Raw genomic sequence first — 20,492 nt, forward strand, 5'->3', positions numbered from 1 at the left:
TTGGCTATGTCACAGTTCACCCTGTGTCAGTCTTGTATATGGCCATTTCATAACCCCACTTTGGACTCACCTTCCATTCCCTTTTACAATTGTCTTTACAATGTTTATGTAGAGCCCATTACCCAAGTTTCTCTGGCCGATTTACAATAAAAATCAACATTATAAAAACACAGGAATAAAATCTAAAACAGAATAAAACCAAGAGAAAATCTAGCATTAGAGAAGAACATAGCTACAAAGATCTTTAAAAGTACTAAAAGATGTTAAGACTGAGAAGTCTTGGAAAATAAGAAGAGCTACACTAGAGTTCTGAATCAGTTCCTGGGTACAGTAATGGACTGGATGAGGGCCAATAAACTGTGACTCAATCCAGAGAAGACAGAAGTACTATTAATAGATGCTTCATCAGTCCAGCTGAGTGGTGTTCAACCTGTTCTGGAGGGGGTTGCAGAGGGGCTCCTCTAAAGGATCGGGTTTATGATCAGCAGGGGTACTCTTGGATCCAGCAGTGTTTCTGGAGGCAGATAGGTTTGGTGGCTCAGAGCACGTATCAGCTTAGGCTGATATGCCAACTGCAACCCTATCTGGACAGACATAGCATTGTAAGAGTTATTCGTGCTCTTGTAACCTCTCATTTGGACTGCTGCAATGTGTTATATGTTGCCTGCCCTTGAAAACGGTCCAGAAATATCAGTTGGTCTAAAAGAAGGAAGTGAGTGGTCAGTACCATCATATTATGCCAGTACTTTGCCATTTGCACTGGCTTCCAGTCTATCCCTGGGGCCCAATTCAAAGTGCTGGTAATAACTTTTAAAGTCTGTTACCTGAAAGATCTTCTCCTCCCATATCTGCCTACCTATCCTGACCATAAGATCATATCTGAGGCTTCTCTGGGTGCCCCTGCCAAATGAGTGCAGTGGGTGGCTACCAGAGGGGGCCTTTTCAGTGGTGGCATGCTGGTTGTGGAATATCCTCCCCAGAGAGGTTCACCCAGACACCTACGTTGTATTTTCAGCACCAGCCGATTCAGAACCCTAGCTTAGTTCTCTTACGTCCTGGCTCATCCACCCATGTTCTGTAAACTCCAGTGCAAGATCCCTCTGCGATGCCTACTTGGGTTACTCCGCTGTAGTACCAATGCCAAACCAATGCCTTATCTGAGAGGAGCACATCCATTTACTGTGCAGAGCAGTGAGACAGCTATCCTCAGAGAAGTGGTGTAAATTATTATTAGTCTCAAAGAGCAAAATTTTACATTGCTTTCAGGGGAACCACAATGGCACCACTGCAATAGATACCATAGCCCTCTCCCTTTTGCTGCCTTTGCACCTGGCTGATGAAGATTAGATGGCACACCAGAAGGTGCTTGACCACATATACACACCAGCATCACTGCTTGCATCCCTAGAAAACAAAGTGGTGTTTCTTTTAAGATCATCAGTTCCGATCCCATTGTTGCTGGCCCCATCTGACTTGGCACAAAACTAGCAGAGAGATGGACAATGGCTCAGTCAGAAGCACTCTCCTCTTGCAGTCAGTGCCAACGCCAGGCAGCTACAGGGAGTGCTACGCTGCAAAGTGTAGAGGGAAGAGTCTCAGAAGGGTAACACCATTCAGGGGTAACCCCAGTTATCTGAGCAGCATGTAACCATTAAGGCAGCCTTTGGCTGGAGGGAAGGTGGGCTACTAATCACAATGAATAGTGAAGCATTACGAACTCTTGTACTCAAGGCACATCTATTGTTTCCCAAGGGCATACATCTACAAAGCCTCAGTAGGACCTCTTCTCCATTTGATCCCAAGAGCAGTGGGGAGGAATGATTGGTACTGCAAAGTTGAGACCTGATAGTGGATCTGGTAAGAGACACACAGTGTACAAAATGCAGGAGAAAGGCAAATGTTGAACACAGTAACTGCAGAGCAATGCAGAACATGGAATTCCTTCAAACAAAAATACACCTCAGGGAACTGCCTTGTAGAAGGCAATGATTAGAATCATAGAATAGTAGGCTTGGAAGGGGCCTACAAGACCATCGAGTCAAACCCCCTTCATTGTGCCATGAAGAGAGGTGGGCTGCGAGGTTACAGCTATTGCATATAAACAGCAAATAAGTAGTGCAGAACTCAGTTGAGAATGTTATTTTGCTGCTTTTAAATTATTATAATTAAACTGAAGAATGCCTCATACGTTTTGCACACTTCTAAAACAGACAGTGCCAGATACTGTTTGCAAAGCTAAACATTGCCTTGAACAGAGCTTAGAAGTGGTCAGAAAATAGAGAGTCAGGAGCTATCTCATAGCTTTTAATCCCAGCTCCTACTTGCAGTCCTGGCTCATCCACAGTAGTGCTTCATCCCTTGCCCAAACATTCCAAATTCCATAAAATGCAAGTCTTGCAAACTTCAGAAGCTGAGCCCACTGTGACTCTACAGATCCCCTCAAACATAGAAAATGAAGCAAGAGGAGATTTGTAGTAAGCCCCCAGCCAGGCACCACCAAAGAAGAAAGAGAGACAGAAACACATCAACAGCTACCTTTATTAGAAGAGATCCCATCTACAAGAAATAGTGAAAAACTACAGCAAAAAAGGTGCTGGTAAGAACAGGGTGTAAAAGTGGCTGCCATCCCTCTGCCCCCTCCCACCCCAAGAACTAGAGGGGGCAGTCAAGCACTCACATGTACAGGGCAGGGGCAACAAAACACTGAATTAAATGGATGCTAAGGGGCCCTGAGCCTCGCCTGGCAATTGTCACCCTTTCCTTCCCAGTTCTATGGCACTGTTCTGACAGAGCAAGGGATGCCATCTTCACTAGGGAAAGCAAGGCAGGCAGCCTGGTGGGCTCAGGACAATAAGTTCATACATTATGTTAATTGTCTGGTTGTTACTTGATGGCCTGAATGTGAAGAATTACTGGAGCTGGTCACCATGGTGGTGAGTCACCACAGATCATTATGTCCAAGTGCCTCAGGCAAATTGCCGCACAGAAAGCCAAGCAAGGACATGACCCATGGGGCCCGATGCTTGCAGTCCCCCATCCAAGTTTTACTCATGGAAGAAAGACCCAGCCAGGCCTCCAGAGCAAGGAATGGCTCAGCTGAAGTGGAAGAAGAGATAAAGAAGACCCAGGCCTCACTGTTTCAGTCTTCATCCTACCCAAGCCTTGCACTCCTAAGATGGGATGCATCCTCCCAGGAAACACCGTGTGGCCTTTAAGCACAGCGCCCAACTTGTGGGAGCAGGCAGAAAAGTCAAAGTCAGACCCAGCAAAGGGAGTTAGGCATCCACTGAGTACAGACTGCTAGGTGCCCCCCCTTCCATCTCCCAGCCTTCCCTGCCTTGTGCCCTATGCCTTTCAGACATCCACAGCATTTCCCATCAAGGTGCCCCTCGCACATACCACCCCCACATCTAAGCTATGTCTCCTCCTTCCAGCCCTAGCTAGGGAACATAAAAGCCTTTATCCTTCCAAGTTCCAAGGCAGCCTGTATGGGGCACTGTTGCAATGCCAACGGTTCAGGCCAGTCTTTGCAGCTAGGGGACAAAGGAAGGTGCCAGCCCCAGCATGAGCAGCTGGAGCAGTGGGCAGCAAGTCCAAAGGGAGCCGACTGTGAAGTGGGGCGGGTGCAAGCAGTGTGGTTGGCAGCCATGCAGGTGATGGGTTGACTGCAGCGCGGACAAAGTGACGGACTGATGGGGGCTGGTGAGGGACAAGAGAATGCATTAAAGATGCTGCTCCACAGGTAGAGTGCTGAAGCCACAACACTGTTGCTTCCTGGATGCTGCTGCTGTTCTTGAAAGGTTCTGTTCTCTGCTCCTGGGCATGGAGAGTTGTTAGGTAGCACCAAGCTGCGACCCAGATACTGCACTGAAGACGGGAAAGGCAGGCATGGAGCTAGAGCAGCCCTAGTGCTGGTGAATTCAGTCGGACCACCCCTCTTCACATGTACAGTGTGATGCACCACTGCAGCCGAGGCAAGGACAGCAGCGATACTGGTCAGGTACACCACACCGAGAATGCAAGCCAGCTGTAGAAAGAGAAGTGTGATTATGCACTGTACCTTCTGCCCCCAAAGTCCCCCTCACCTGGAGCAACCCAGCTGGGGCCAGGAATACACATTGCTAAGAACCTTACCTGAACATCTCTCTACCTTTCAAATGTGGAGGTGTAGTCTACTCGGCATACGTGCGGATGGGAGGGCTGCAAGCTATTAAGTGGGGGGGCTTATGGCCCTCCAAATGTTGTTGGACTTCAATTCCCATTAGCCCTAGCCAGCATAGCTAATGGCGAGGGCTGATAGAAGTTTTAGTTCAACAACATCTGAAGGGTCACACATTTCCCACCCCTGTGAAAAATGAATACATTTCCGTCTAGATTCTGTCATTTAGAGAGCCCAGGTTGGCAGAGCTTTTCCAGTAGCGACATCCTAGTTGTGGATTACTGTTCTTGGGAAAGCCCACGGGCTTTGGTTTTGCAGAGGTTTTTGGCTGGGTGGACAAATGCTACTAGATGTGTTATCTTTTGTGTGTATGTATCTGCTGTTTTTAACCACACTATGGTGGATTTTGTGGGTCTCTATGTTTTCAGCTACTTCCATCTTTTGTCTGATGAAGCCACTTTAAGGGCATTCTGGGTTGCAAAGTGGCCTAGAAATTGAACCAGTAAAATCAGCAGGTTTACCTTTCATCAAGCAACAGTACAGACATATACCACTCCAAGGTACACCAGATCCTATTAAGTAGGAATTAGTCTCTCTCTCTTGCACTCACTCATGCACACTGCTCCCTACCACTGATACTTTATTCATTTGCTTCCACTCCTCCCCACACACAAAGGATTGCTGATCTCCCCACCCCAATCCTCTTTCCTCCTGCTGGGCTTAGCCTGCTGCATCTTACCTTGGCCACCTGCTGGTAGAACTGACCCAATGCCTGTTGCCACAGTGTTTGCTCCATTAAGACACACAGGTCAGTGTAGGTGAACCAGCCACGTTGGATGCCCTGCCTCTCAGCCACACTGCAGAAAGGAAAGGAGGAATTAAAGCCCTGGCCCTAAGAACATCCCATCACAGACCTTGTGTCCTGGCACTACAAGCAGGAACTATTTCCCATTTCAGTGGCAGAAATAACTATATAAGACACAGTTTCCCCTGTCTCAGGAGCTTGTACACTGTTGGCTCCACTGAGAGCACATTAAGACAGCAACAGATCCAATCCATTCAGTGAGGCATCATTTACCATCCCCAGCCAGCCACACACATATAAAACCCAGCAGCTGGATTCCTTTTGATGAGTCAAAGCAGTCTTCCACTTTTTCTTCTGTCTTTCCAGCACATGGATATGGCTGCCAAAACTAAACCTGGAAGGATTCTGTTTTGAGAACTCAGCAGATGTCTGTTACTGCTATCTTGTTGTTGTTGTTCAGTCGTTCAGTCGTGTCCGACTCTTCATGACCCCATGGACCATAGCACGCCAGGCCTTCCTGTCCTGCGCTCTCTCCCGGAGCGTGCTCAAGTTCATATTCATTGCATCCGTGATGCTATCTAGCCATCTCATCCTCTGCCGTCCCCTTCTCCTTTTGCCTTCAGTCTTTCCCAGCATCAGGGTCTTTTCCAGGGAGTTTTCTCTTCGCATTAGGTGGCCAAAATATTGGAGCTTCAGCTTCATTATCTGTCCTTCCAATGAGCACTCAGGGTTGATTTCCTTTAGGATGGACTGATTTGACCTCCTTGCAGTCCAGGGGACTCATAAGAGTCTTCTCCAGCACCACAGTTCGAAAGCATCAATTCTTCAGCGCTCAGCCTGCCTTATAGTCCAGCTCTCACAGCCATACATTACTACTGGGAAAACCATAGCTTTGATTAGACGGACCTTTGTCGGCAAGGTGATGTCTCTGCTTCTTACTATGCTGTCTAGGTTGGCCATAGCTTTCCTCCCAAGGAGCAAGCGTCTTTTAATTTCATGGCTACAATCACCGTCTGCGGTGATCTTGGAGCCCAAGAAAGTAAAATCTGTCACTGCTTCCATTTCTTCCCCTTCTATATGCCAGGAAGTGATGGGGCCAGATGCCATGATCTTCGTTTTTGTAATGTTGAGTTTCAAACCAGCTTTTGCACTCTCCTCTTTCACCCTCAACAAGAGGCTCTTGAGATCCTCTTCGCTTTCTGCCATTAGGGTGGTATCGTCTGCATATCGGAGGTTGTTGATAATTCTCCCAGCAATCTTAATTCCGACCTCTGATTCATCCAACCCGGCATTTCTCATGATGTACTCTGCATATAAGTTAAATAAGCAGGGTGACAATATGCAGCCTTGTCGTACTCCTTTCCCAATTTTGAACCAATCGGTTGTTCCATGTCTGGTTCTGACTGTTGCTTCTTGACCCTCGTACAGGTTTCTCAGGAGACAGGTAAGGTGGTCTGGTACTCCCATCACTTTAAGAATTTGCCACAGTTTGTTGTGATCCACACAATCAAAGGCTTTAGCGTAGTCAATGAAGCAGAAATAGACGTTTTTCTGGAATTCTCTTGCTTTCTCCATGATGCAGCGAATGTTGGCGATTTGATCTCTAGTTCCTCTGCCTCTTCTAAACCCAGCTTGTACTTCCGGTAGTTCTCGGTTCACATACTGCTGAAGCCTAGCTTGTAGGATTTTGAGCATCACCTTGCTGGCATGTGAAATGAGCGCAATTGTGCGGTAGTTTGAACACTCTTTGGCGTTGCCCTTCTTTGGAATTGGAATGTAAACTGACCTTTTCCAGTCTTGTGGCCACTGTTGAGTGTTCCAGATTTGTTGGCATATTGAATGCAGCACTTTAACAGCATCATCTTTTAGGATTTTAAATAGCTCGGCTGGAATACTGTCATCTCCGCTAGCTTTGTTGTTACTAATGCTTCCTAAGGCCCACTTGACTTCACTCTCGAGGATGTCCGGCTCAAGTTCAGTGACCGCACTATCATGGCTATCAGGGACATTCAGATCTTTCCTGTATAGTTCTTCTGTGTATTCTTGCCACCTCTTCTTAATCTCATCTGCTTCTGTTAGGTCCCTGCCTTCTTTGTCCTTTATCATGCCCGTCTTTGCACAAAACGTTCCCTTGAGATCTCCGATTTTCTTGAAGAGATCTCTAGTCTTTCCCATTCTGTTGTTTTCCTCGATTTCTTTGCATTGTTCATTTAAGAAGGCCTTCTTGTCTCTCCTTGCTATTCTCTGGAACTCTGCATTCAGTTGGGTATATCTTCCCCTTTCTCCCTTGCTTTTCGCTTCCCTTCTTTCGTGAGCTACTTGTAAAGCCTCATCAGACAGCCACTTTGCTTTCTTGCATTTCTTTTTCTTTGGGATGGATTTCGTTGCTGCCTCCTGAACAATGTTACGGACCTCCGTCCATAGTTCCTCAGGCACTCTGTCTATCAGGTCTAATCCCTGAAATCTATTCCTCACCTCCACTGTATATTCATCAGGGATATGATTTAGGTCATACCTGATACTGCTATCTACTACACTGCAAAGCCACATGCAAAAGCCAAGCAGGCAGGTGGGCCTGCTGCTTGGCTCACTGCCCTGGAGCTTTTCATGGAAGAGTGGCTTCATCCAAGTGTTGCAATGTAGCTATGGATCAGCAGTTCTCTTCTAAACAGGGCATGCGGGAAGGCACTCTCTGGCCATGTTCAGCCCATCCAGGATGGACAGCAACTATTGCCCACACCCAGGAAAGACAGAGCCTGAAGGATTCCTTCAGTACCAGGTACAGAAGAAACAAAAACACCTACCTTCCCTCCAGCCAGCTGAGCACTTCAAAAAGCTCCCTGGGATCTGTGTAGAGGCTCCAGTCCTATAGAACATGGAAGGAATTGTTAAGCCAGTGAGCTGGAATTGTCTTCCCATCCCCTCACTTGCAACAAAGCTGGAGCAGGGAAGGGACAAACAGCCATGTCCCCAACACTATTCACTTCTAGCAGGAAGAAACCTCCCCAGTGTTGCAGGAGAAGCTGCTGAGGTAAGTGTTGAGAACTAGCTAGGCAGCTCTCTGAAATTTCATTCACTGAGTCTCCCCCAATTTGTCAACATTTCAATGGCAGTGCTGACGTTATGCTCATGGAAGAAATGCCCACCCAAGACTAGGGAGGGAGGCACCTACCCTAGTGTCACTCAAGCATCAGGTTAAAACCACTCTTTTCACCACTATTTGTTTTAATGGAGGATTTTGACCTGCTGTGATTCTACATTTTAAGATAACACTGGCTGTTCATTGCTGTCTATTATTATTATTATTATTATTGATACAGTTTTAGGATTTTAAGTCTTAACTGTTTCATGAATTCATTGTTGTGAACCACTGTGTATGCTGCTAAGAAGATTAGGATTTGAACAAAACACCCAAACTCAACCCCTTTGTTCAATCCTTATTACAAGCATCTACGACTCCTGCAAACCTAACTTTGTCATGTCTATAACACACATCCCCTCACACCCTTCTAAACCCAGCAGTCGCTCTATGCTCAGCTGAACTTGGGCTGAAAGTAAGAGAGGCATGTGTGCCTCTCTCTAGCAGCCCTCCCTTCCTCTCACATGACACTGATGTTGGAGCCTTACAATGGCACTGAGGAAATTCATCTCCAGCGTGTTCATGGTCTGCACATCCACCTTGCCTGCAGCACCCCATTCATCGTTGAAGACCTCCTCCTCTTCCCCTTCATCATATAGGTACTTGCTGGCAACCATCTGAAAGCAACAGGAGTTTCAATTGGGGATGGGGGGAGAAATGGTATTCCTGCTTTCTTAAAGGGATGGGTTGAAGATATAGGTCAGTCCTCCCAGTTTCTAAGGATGGAAGAAAATCCATCTTCAGTTTCAAGTTCCCTGCGTTTCAGCCCTGCATTTCAGGTGGTAGGGGGAAGTCTACTATGCAGCCTATAGTGCCAGTGTGAAGAATTCAACATCCTCAGCTTAACAGGTTAGGCAAGGGACATCCATTCATAACAGGGAAATATCTCCAATTAAAGGGGTTGAGTGGCAGGATTGCAGATAAGAAGAGCAAGAGGATAATGGCAAAGAGCCTATGGCAGATAATCCTGGGACACATTACCAAAAAATAAATTAAAAATCAAGTTATGGAGAAGATGGGGAAAAGAGGTACGTATGTTGATGTTCATGGCACAGAGGCAGCTAGGCCAACAGAAGGAGAAAATCCCATTTATATCACACTAGCTTACTTAAAATATTGATAGAGCAATAACTTATTCAAAGGAATTCATATAGATCAGCCTTCCCTAGCCTGATACCATCTAGATGTTTTGACAACTCCCATCAGCCCTAGCCAGCATGGGTAATGATTATGAAAGGAGTTGAAAGGGATGAAAGGAGTTGTAGGGCAAAACATTTGGAAAGCACCACACTGGGGAAGGCTGACATAAATAATCTCAGTAATAATTACAAACCATCCTGTTATCATCCAGACCTTGGTATTATCCTCATATCTTAGATGGGAATCTGAGACTTGGAGAATAGCAGCTTACCTAGAGTTCAGGGGCCAAGGCAACCATTTCACCAGGGTCTCCGACTTCACCATCAACACCTATCTCACCTACGAGGCCCACATGATGGTCACCTACTCCATCACGTGGGAGGTCCTGCCTGCCAAACAGCACAGCTACAACCCCATGCCCAGCTACCAGCCTGACAACACCAAGTGGCTCCAATGGTTTACCCCCACCGAGCACAGCCATTTCAAAGATGCTACTTTCCCCGCAGGTTACAATTACAATCACTGATCCCGTGCCGACCTCTTGTATCTTTACCCTTAATAAACATGCCTTTTGCTTCAGCATTCAACTTTGTATCTTTGCCTCTCTTTCTGGGGGAATGGGACAGGGTTTCACTCAGGAAGGAAGTCCAGCCTACACGCTTCATACTTTAATTACACCCCACAACAACCCCACCCCTTTTGGATGCAAATGAGGGAGGGAGGGAGGCTATACTAGCATACTACTATAATACTATATACACATTCTTAGCAGCTACACCACAGCACCTTCAGGATGAGAATCCACAGGCTACTATAGTTGTGCTAAAAGGATCTGAAGGCAAACAAAATGTACTGTGGTGCTGGAGCTTCAGAAGGATTATGGCATCTGTGCTGCGGGGCCAGGACGGGCAGGAAGTTTTCCCCCAACATTAAAATGGTATGCTCCTTAGGGCAGAGACTTGTACTGTAGGAAAGGATGATAAAGTACCATTGACAGCACTGTATTAAAAATGCCCCACACAACATTTGGGCAGGTAGCACTCTTACTACTCAACCACTGCCTCGCAAACCCATCCCAACCCAGTTGCTCACCATGGAGATCAAGAAGAGGTCAGAGGATGAGATCTGCTGTAGGTATTCAGGATTGCGGTGCCGAAGCCTCTCAATGTAAACCAGGGCCAACATCATGGAGCAGGGGGAGATGCAAGCCTCCCTGAGACAAGAGTTAAGAATCACCAGCTCAAGCCCTCCTATGATTTCATCTATAAGGCAGACAACTTAACCTATACTTCAAGAGTGTTTGGGGGCTTAGAAAATCCCATCCCACAGGAATCAAAGACTCCACCTTTCCTCGAGGCAATTCTAGTTGCACTGACCAGCCATCCTTAAACTTCCACATGCTATATGTCAGGGAAACATCTGCTCCCCCTCCATCCCCCAGTGCAGCCCCCCACCCACCCACAGTATCCCCCATCCCAGGAAAACGCAAACATTTTATAATGATTTTAAATGAAAAATATGGCATCTGGAGTACTATGGAAGGCTGAAAATGTCGTATCTAGATTGTTTGCAAGCTAGATGTAACAGTTTTTGGTGCCACCATTTTGGGGGGGTAAATTCTTTTTTCTTTTTTTTTTCGGGAGACAGCAGCCCACAGTGGGAAGGGGGTTAGAGGAGGAAATGCCCCCCAGACCACCCAAAGTTGCCCACCCCTGCTACATGTACTGCAATTTGGCTGTTGCGCAATCCCAACACCTTTATCTGCAATCAAACTCCCTTCAGTCCCACAAGAGATGGAACATAGATAAAAGGCATTTATCCTTGCAACAACTATGGAGAAGGAAGTTTGCAAGGACACAGACCCGCTCTACAGCTGAAAAAAATCTCTTAGGATTAAGTCCACATTCACTCATTTTTCCATGAGCTCTCACTGAAGATCTGGTGGGGCCCACAGTTCACCTTCTAACTTGTTAGTTGCCCTCAACTAGCATTCCATTTCTTTCGTGTATAAATTAGGTCCTCAAAAACCCTCCTGCAGTTATTCTACGCAACTGCATTGCAATGACTCTCTTCCTACACATTCTGGTCCCCAAAATGGGAATGCTACACCACACCCACCTTTTCTTTTTCAATGAAAAGCTGATTTTATACAAATATACATATTCATTGTATGTGCCTCCAAATAATTCTTTATTTAGAGATATTTGTTGTTGACCTTGCAAAACCCAGCTACTTCATGATCTTATCTTAAGGCTTCCCTACATCTCTATGGGGGCCTTCCAACTTTTCTTTTTCTTTAAAGGCTGATTTTGCAAAGTTATTAGCATGTGCACATATCTTTATATTTGATTGCATATGCTGCCTTTCCATCAAGAAAGGCAGCATGAATGAAATTGCACAAATCCAAGCATTAGTTTAAAAATGAAAAAAAAAAAAAAGCCTCAGCCCACAATATGAAGAGGAGAAAGCATGCATGCATGGGAAACAGAAGAATAAAAGTGGCAGAAAAGGATGCCAAGCCATACCGGGAGACATGAGAGACATATTTTTTCTGGAGCCTCCGAATGGGACTGGGAGCAGCTTTCTGGAGTAATTCAACAGCAATATCTAGAAAGGAGGAAGAATAAGGGTTCAACAGAGCTTCCAGAGCCCTTTGTGCCCAAGCTATGCCAGTGTCCTAGTGCACACCCCTCCTCCATGTATAATGGAAACCGGTGTCTATTACAGAGGGCAAGACCTGCTTCCCTCTGTAGCCCACTTGTCAAAGAAAGATGCTTGGGAATGTAAAATAAAAAGTCAAAATTGGAGCCTTGAAGGACAGAGAACAATTTCACCCCTAAAGATGCAGTGTCCACTTGGAAAGCCACATTAAAAATGGTGAGAGTATATAGCAAACATCTACTACAAGAATAACGTGACAGCTGGATAGAAAGACTTGCCCTGGTTACTCCCAGGTCCTGAGCACATTTACCTAGAAGCAAAGTCCCAGTGATCTAAACAAAGATAAGTGTACACAGGACAGTATCCGTATTCATTCATTGTTTGGTTACCTTCAGTTACCAATTGCAGCTGATCAGGTCACTGGTATAAATGGATAAAGTAAACATTATTTCTCTGGCATATCCATTACATACGTAACTTTACATTAACACTTCTATGTAACAAGTATGAGCAATATCCCCAAAACAACAAAGAACCAAAACAGTGCAGCATAAGTACAGTGGTGAATCAGGAATTGGTAGAAAGGTACAGTAACTTCTTCCATCATCCCAAGATGGGAAGCCCCTTTCCTTGGAGTCTTCTTTTAAATTAGCGGTGGGCAACTATGGAATGTTTGTGGGCAGTTTTTACCCCCCGCCCCCGGACTAGCCCTCTGAGTACTGAATTTTTTAAAAAATTTCCCTCCAAAAGCCATGGGTGCTGATTTTAAAACGTTTTTAACCCAATTTAAGGGGTGGGCACAGCAGGGCTTGGCAGGTTACGCATGAGGCCCAAGAGCCATGTGTTGCTCACCCCTGTTTTAAATGCTCTGTTTACTTCAAAAAGGACAAGTTATGAGTAAGTAGGCTTTGGAGTGCAGCTTTGGATATTTCCAAAAAAGCACAATCCTTGGTATTGTTTGTCTTGGGCATTTCTTTCACGGTCCATGAGTCTTTCCAACTTGACAAGATCAACCAGATCTGCATGTACTCCAGAAATTGCTGGTCAAACTTTGGACTTCCAACCTCTGAAATACTTGTCTCTTAGCAACCACCAGGGATCTACTGAGTTAGTCTTTTCCTGCTGGTTCAGGCCTGCATTTTAGCATCCATTATCCCCAGCCTGTCTTGCAAAATAAAAATGACTTTTTAGAAATCACAACACCCAATTGCAGGATTGGCTGGGAAGAATACAGATTAAATGGGAAGAAACTACTGTATACTACCCTGAACTTCTTAGAGAAAGAACAGGATATAAATGACAATGGATCAAATGAAATAGAATCAAATAAATAAAAATAAGAGAAGCATATAGTTCCTCAGTTATAGAGGAACTAAAGGCCTCAGTTACCCTTGCAGTCTGCTTGAACTCAGATAGGTGGAGGAAGGTGAGGTGGCAAGCTTCCTCCTCACCTTACCAGTCTTCCTCAGCAACCTCTTAAGAGATGTGCTCACAAGCTCCTGCCCCCCTGCCCCCGGCTCTCGCACATCTACACCCTGCAGACTTTGACAGTCAATTTTGTTATGCTGCCAAAACATCCTGTTTAGTTATGCTGCCAAAACATCCTGCTTAGTTTATGGCACTTGATGCAAATGTTTGAGCCTAGCTGTGAAGTATTCACACACGTTCTCTCTCCAGCTCTCATACACTCTTGCACATGACTCAACATTCTATCCCTGCAGTGACCTGGAGTATTTAAGCAGCCAACAGTGCTGATGAACGAGCAGAGCAGGAAGTGTATTCATTAGCTATATTAGAACCAAGCAAGAACATGGTGGAACAGATTAAATAACCAAGTTTGGGGGTGGGGGAGATGGGGAGAACACATGTTTCAGCTCTGATAAGGTTATACCAAGATCATAATGAAAGAAACAGAGGTAGGAAAGCAACACAGCTAAATTCTTACAGATTTTCTTGATCCGGTAGCCAATTAAAGTGAATATTGCTTACATTAAAGGTGGTAAGGAGGATGGGGGAGCAAAAGGGAAGAGAGTTTTTCACCCATGTGTATATACAGATAGGGCTTCCCTCCTTCAAGCCTCCTTCCCTGGTCCAACTGCAATGTCCTAAAGCCAGACTTACCTGCGACTGGACTTGAGAGGTTATCAAGGGCACTGTCTTTATCCCAGCCATAGTAAAGCCGTTTGCGTACCCGATCACTTAGCTGCTGGTGCCTGGGAAGAAACTGAGAGAAAGGACTGGTAAATGAGGGTGCCATGCTGGGACTCTCCATCTTTCTCCCCCACCCAATCCAGATGCAACTGAAGATTTTAGTTCTATGATTCAGCACGGAAGGAGATGATTAGTATCTATTGGAGTAACCATAATACATTTTTAAAACACACTAATGTCTTCCGTTTCAGGCAGGACCAGCTAGGCATACACACTAAGCACTGAGATATAGTAAGAGAGATACCTTAAGGGCACAATCCTATGGCTGCTAGATGGCCATACGATTGTTTGGTTTTCGGGAACCGACCTGGGAGCCCGCACTCTGAGGTCACTTCCCAGAAAACCACCTCCCCAGCCCCGCCACCTCATAGGCTGCGCAGATCGTCCCAGGCTCCACGCTTGTAAGAGCAGCGCAGAGCGGGAGGAAAGTGGGTGTTCCTGGGGGCGGGGAGGGGCAAGGACCTCAGAAGGGCCAGTATAATGCCTCCTATGTGTTGTCTGGCCACCACCACCCCTCCACTCCGAAGCGCTGTGGCTAGACAGCCAAAATCAGCTCTGTCTAGCTGCAAATGCAGGGCACCCAGTGCATGGAGGCAAAGATCTCCTCCGCACTCTGTCCGCCCTGCATTGGATAGGCAGTCACCTCTGAGTTTGGGGGTAGCCGCCTATCCCCATAGGATTGTTCCCTCCATGTCCTTTTATAATGGTCAGGGAAGGAGAATCCAAAAATCCCATGCAACTTCTGCCATCATGTAGTCACTCTCCTCTTTATTAATATTCCACCTAAATCCACACCGCTGCCCCAAGACTGTTTTTCCCTCAATGGCCACATTCAACAATTATCCTTCAGGATGCATTTGTTCAAGTTTCAGGCTAGCCAGACCCATCTCAAAGACTCAGAGTAGGGAACACTCATCAGCCTTCCCCAATCTGCTACCCTCCAGATATGTTGGACTACAACTCCCACCATCCTCAACCAACACAGCCTGGTCACAGTGGCTGGGGATGATGAAAGTCATAGTCCAGAAGGTTGGGAAGGCTGTCTTAAGACACAAAATCCCTATTAACATTAAAAACTGAACATAACATCCTATCTCCTTTAAATATTAAGAAGCTCCAGTTTTCTTTTCTCTAAGCTAGAATTGCCCAGTCCCATAAGCCTTTCCTCATATAATGCTCCAAAACATTTTTTAAAACATTTTTTCTCTGAACGCTCTTCAGTTTGTTCACATCCTTCCTAAACATTATGATCAAAATTGGACATAGTGCACTAGCTGAAATGTTTCTAAGCCTGAGTGAAGTCCACGTCTTACCTCTTTTAATGCCGAAAAGAACACGGTTGCCTGGTCAGAGATCTTACAAAAGGGGTGAGACTAAGGGCAACACTAAAGTTGTACTGTGGCATTGCCCACATCAAGGACAACTGGAATTATGCTTTTATTTGGAAAGAGATTTTTTTTATTCCAGAGGAGGATATGAAAAGGTAAAGATGCACCACCTGAGAGATGATAACACAAGCTTGAAGGATACCTCAGTACAGAGAAAAAAAGTCCCTGTCTGCGAGGCAGAGTAAACTGTAAACTGGGGAAGAAATAACAGCAACAAGAGGGAAGGAGAGAGCAATGATTTTCCTGGGCCACCAACCAGCCTGTTGTATTCTTGCTTCTGGCAGCTTCCTTCACCTTGCATAGTATCTCTCAGCTCTGGTAACCTTTTTGTTCAGACCAGTCAATGAGGAGGATTTGAAGCAATCAATACTAGTTGTGATACAGGACAGGAGCATGGCACGGGAGCAAGAGGGAAGAGTAAGCCCATTGAGATTGCAAGATTGAACAAAGTATGCCTGCCTGCCCTCTCTCCCCACCCCCCTTCTCACAGTACTAGTGCTCCTGGGCCAGATGTAGGATCAGTGGTAAACATAATCAGTCATCCATACTCTTATTCTAATAACTGACTTTGCTTGTTATCACTGAAGGAGACTTGACTGGATGAAGTATCAAGAACAATATTCATGCTGGTAGTCCCAAACCAATTATTCTGCATACAACAATTCCTCAAAGGATTGGGGGGCATATGTAAAGAAGGAAAAATATGTAAAGAAGACTTGGCTTCCAAAAGGTCTTCCCACTGTTTTTTGTCTGCCCTGCTCCAGCCTCCTAAATCTTAGATCTCACTGATCTCCCACAATTTCTCTAGGATTATTGTACTGGATCTGAGCTTTCTTCACCCAGTTCCTTCAGCACGCAAGTGTGTAGTTTATCAAGATCTGTTGACATGAATGTATCCAAGCAAGCTAATTAAGCCTCCCAGAGTCGCTGCTGTTTTGTTCCAGCTTTTGCCCTTCCCTTATTGTCCGTACCTATTTAATCAATAACAATTCAATTACAGTTTTACTGAAAAAATTAAAACAAATCAGGTCAATGAGCAATTTGGTTTTCTTTGTATTTTGTGCTAACTGATCAATGGCCCACATCCTGCTTGAAGACACAAAATCCTATAAAGCTTAAGCTTGAAAAAAAAATGATGTTATTCCCCATTGCTCATGCCTTTACCTTATGTGCCTCCATAATTATATATTTCCTTTCATTTCCTGGTCTGTTTTCATGATTTCCAAACAATTGTTATTTATGCGCACTTGATCCCTCATCTGTCCACAGGAATTGGGGACAAGGGGGTAAGCACACAGCCCCAGGATGTCTGTAGCTGATGATATATGATGCCCACTGGCCTTCTAGATGTTGAAGGCCAATGGGCAGCAATCATGGGAGCTGTAGTCCAACATCTGGAGGGCCACAGATTCCCCAGCCCTGCTATAAACCCACAATCCTAAAGTGAACAGAAGGAAGGAAGATAACATTGGTTCTGAAAAATTCCTATAGGAAACCTTTTACACTCTTTGGATGCTCCTTAACTTTAAAACATGTGGCAGTTTAAGAAGGCTTTTGGCAGAACATTTTCTATTCCCTTTTGTTTTGTCTGTTCAGATTACACCTGTTCCCTTTTTTTAATCACTGTTTTATGAATGATTGTTTTTGTTATTCAATTGATTCCTGGGCTTGTTATCTCAACTGCTATTTCATGATTACTGACCTATATACTAAATCCACAGTAGGGCAATACCTTTATTAGGACCAACCAAAATGTCACAAAATACTGAGCAAGCTTTCAAGTTCTCCAGGGACTGGAAGTCACTTAAAAGGGGGCAGGGACATTGGCGTGGTATCTTATGTACTGTTGATATAGATGCTTTATATACTGTTTGGCCATGTCATTGATGTAAACCACCATGAGTTCTTCTTCTTCTAAACAGACAGGATATGCAATTTTTAAATAAAGTGCAGGTATGATCAGGGTGAATTTTCCCCTTACACTTTTAATAAAATTAAACAAGTCTGCATCTAATATTTAGATGTGAGACTGTCGGGGAACCCTAGTCCAAGCTCCCTTCGAAAAAGGGCAGGATAAAGCTTAGAAAATAAATAATTGATGTATTCAGTCATTTAGGGTGCAATCCTATGCATGTTTAGACAGAGAAAAGGCCAACCACTCCCAGCATTCCCCAGCCAGCATAGGATTGCACCCTTAGAATACAAGCATACCCTTCTGTATGTGCCCTTCAGCGTGCCAACTTGCACCCTTTTATTCACGATAATCTGGTGAAACAGTGAATGGTCACTGTAATTATTTCATGGGACATTATTTTGCAAGCCTTAAGGCAATTATCACTGCCTGTGTTTTTAAAATTTAATTCCCCTCTGACCTCACTGCTAACATTTTTTCCTTCTCCCTACACGCATGTCTGTGTGCATGTATGCACATGTGCCAATTCACGATGATGTTCCACACATTCTAATGGAGTGGGCTCTGGTCCATGAAAACCTATGCTACCACATGTTTGTTAGACTTTAAGATACCACAAGATTCTCTGTTTAAGTTGCCACAAACTAATATGGCTACCCCTCCAGATGCTATCACATTGCAGTTCCGTACGCCCGTCACTAAACAGGAGTAGATCGTGCCACCGAATAGGTAAAGAATGTACTGAAAGTTTGAGAAGGATTCCACCCATTACCCAACTGCCAGCAGAAGCCTATGTAGAACATCTGCTCAAAATGAAGTCCAATCAAGTTCAATGGGATATACTCCCAGGTAAGTGGGTATAGCAAGCTTCCCCAACCAGGTGCCCTTCAGATGATCAGGGGTGAAGGGAGTTGTAGGGCAGAACATCTGCAAGGCACCACGCTGGGGAAGACTGACATAAATCTTAGTAATCCTTGCCAACCATCCCGAAATCACCCAGACCTTGGTATTATCCCATATTTCAGATGGGAACTCCGGACTCAAGAATACAGCAACTTGCCTAGAAGCCACCAGAGAGTTCAGGACCTGTGGCAATAATTTCAGCTAGGAATTTCTTGACACATCCCTGACCATGCTGGCTGGGGCTGATGGGAGTTGTAGTCCTGCACATCTAGAGGGCGCCGGGTTGGGGAAAGACGGGGTATACGACTGAAGGCTGCTTATAGCGAAACAGGCGAAGGAGCGTCAGCGGCCAATTATCATGCCTTTGAAGAAAGGCACGGGGCGCAGTGTCACTGAATGGCAGGCCGTGGGCGTGCCATTAAGAGCGCGAAAACAAGAAGACGGGAGCTTAGGGGCCCTCAGCGCCCGCCGGGCGGGCTGGCAGGCGCCTCGCTGGGTCCAGCTGACCGGACGGAGGGGCTGACTAGACGGCGGCAGCTCACCGTGAACTCCTGGAAACCGCTCAGGGAGAACGCGCCCTCCTCGTCCAGAAGAAGCCCGTTCAGGTCCATCCCGCTGAGCTTGAGAGGGGCGTCGAACGAGGCTGCCTCCTTGCTGGCGCCCCTGCTGTAGGGCGGGCGTCGGGAACCCGGCGCGGGCTCTGGCTGCCCCTGCTTCTGGGGAGGAGCTGCCCAGCGAGCGGAGAACTCCCCGGTGGGCCCTGACGCTGGTGGCGCCGCCGCCGCAAAGGAAGAAGACCGAGCCCCGGCGCAGCTTCTCGCCTTCCAGTTCCTGGGGCGGGCAAGGAGGCGGGTCTCTCCGCGGCAGCCACTTCCAGCCAGCCGCCGGACGTACACGAGGTCGGGCCCGCTGTTTTTAGGCTGAGTCACGCCTTCGTTAAGTCCTGAGCCTAAAGCTCCTGGAAGAACCTCGACCAGCTGGGATGGACTTCGCAGGCAGCGTACAGTATCAGAAAAACATGGACGCACAGATTACAATTAAAACGTACACAGAGAAACAGGCAGCGCAGTAGTTAATGGTTGTTGTTTTTTTACTACAGCTCCCCTATTCCCTAACCATTAGCTATGCTGACTTGGGCTTATAGGAGTTAGAGTTCACAACATCTGGAGGGCACCAGGTTGCTTACGCCTGTTCTGGAGTGTAGCGCAGGAATGGACAATCTTTTGCCCTGAGAGCCACATGCGGGGGCTGCACGCACACATTGTTGTTGTTGTTCAGTCGTTCAGTCGTGTCCGACTCTTCGTGACCCCATGGACCATAGCACGCCAGGCCTTCCTGTCCTGCGCTCTCTCCCGGAGCGTGCTCAAGTTCATATTCATTGCATCCGTGATGCTATCTAGCCATCTCATCCTCTGCCGTCCCCTTCTCCTTTTGCCTTCAGTCTTTCCCAGCATCAGGGTCTTTTCCAAGGAGTTTTCTCTTCGCATTAGGTGGCCAAAATATTGGAGCTTCAGCTTCATTATCTGTCCTTCCAATGAGCAGTCAGGGTTGATTTCCTTTAGGATGGACTGATTTGACATCCTTGCAGTCCAGGGCACTCGTAAGAGTCTTCTCCAGCACCACGGTTCGAACGCATCAATTCTTCGGCGCTCAGCCTTCCTTATAGTCCAGCTCTCACAGCCATACATTACTACTGGGAAAACCATAGCTTTGATTAGACGGACCTTTGTCGGCAAGGTGATGTCTCTGCTTCTTACTATGCTGTCTAGGTTTGCCATAGCTTTCCTCCCAAGGAGCAAGCGTCTTTTAATTTCATGGCTACAGTCACCATGAAATTATAATACTACAGTATTATACATCATAACGCTATATCCTTTCATTCCAGGGGTTGGTCTAGAGCAGGAGAGTGGGCCCATTGTGGTCTTCCAGATGTTTTGGGCTACAACACATCATCCTTCACGTTTGCCTATGTTGGGTAGGACTGATGGGAGCTGTAGGCCAAAACTTCTGGAGGGACACAAGTCGCCCACCCCTGGTTCTATATTCGACGCAATTACCACTGGTTTCTCACCCTACGCATGATCGTATATTGAAAAGGTGGAAAACAGAAAAATAGCTCTTTTGCCTGTTTTTAACCATCTTGACAGTCACCTTGACTCTTTTACATCCTGCCA

At 46.0% G+C, this 20,492-nt stretch overlaps 1 protein-coding gene across 1 annotated transcript; it reads right to left on the reverse strand.

Moving 5' to 3' along the window:
* Positions 1-2,520: 2,520 nt before the first annotated feature.
* On the reverse strand, positions 2,521-19,107 carry CNPPD1 (cyclin Pas1/PHO80 domain containing 1). Its single transcript, XM_084805650.1, has 8 exons — positions 18,861-19,107; positions 14,026-14,128; positions 11,769-11,850; positions 10,336-10,456; positions 8,592-8,720; positions 7,769-7,830; positions 4,899-5,016; positions 2,521-4,027 (listed from the first exon to the last, which is right to left on the reverse strand). The coding sequence occupies exons 1-8, from the start codon at positions 18,927-18,929 to the stop codon at positions 3,437-3,439; spliced, it is 1,275 nt and encodes a 424-aa protein (XP_084661776.1). The 5' UTR covers positions 18,930-19,107; the 3' UTR covers positions 2,521-3,436.
* Between the last annotated feature and the right edge of the window lie 1,385 nt (positions 19,108-20,492).

Source organism: Heloderma suspectum, chromosome 1 (genome assembly GCF_057233095.1).
Source record: "Heloderma suspectum isolate Gila_16-S chromosome 1, 16-S_ref, whole genome shotgun sequence".
In the NCBI taxonomy this organism is placed as follows: Eukaryota; Metazoa; Chordata; class Lepidosauria; order Squamata; family Helodermatidae; genus Heloderma; species Heloderma suspectum.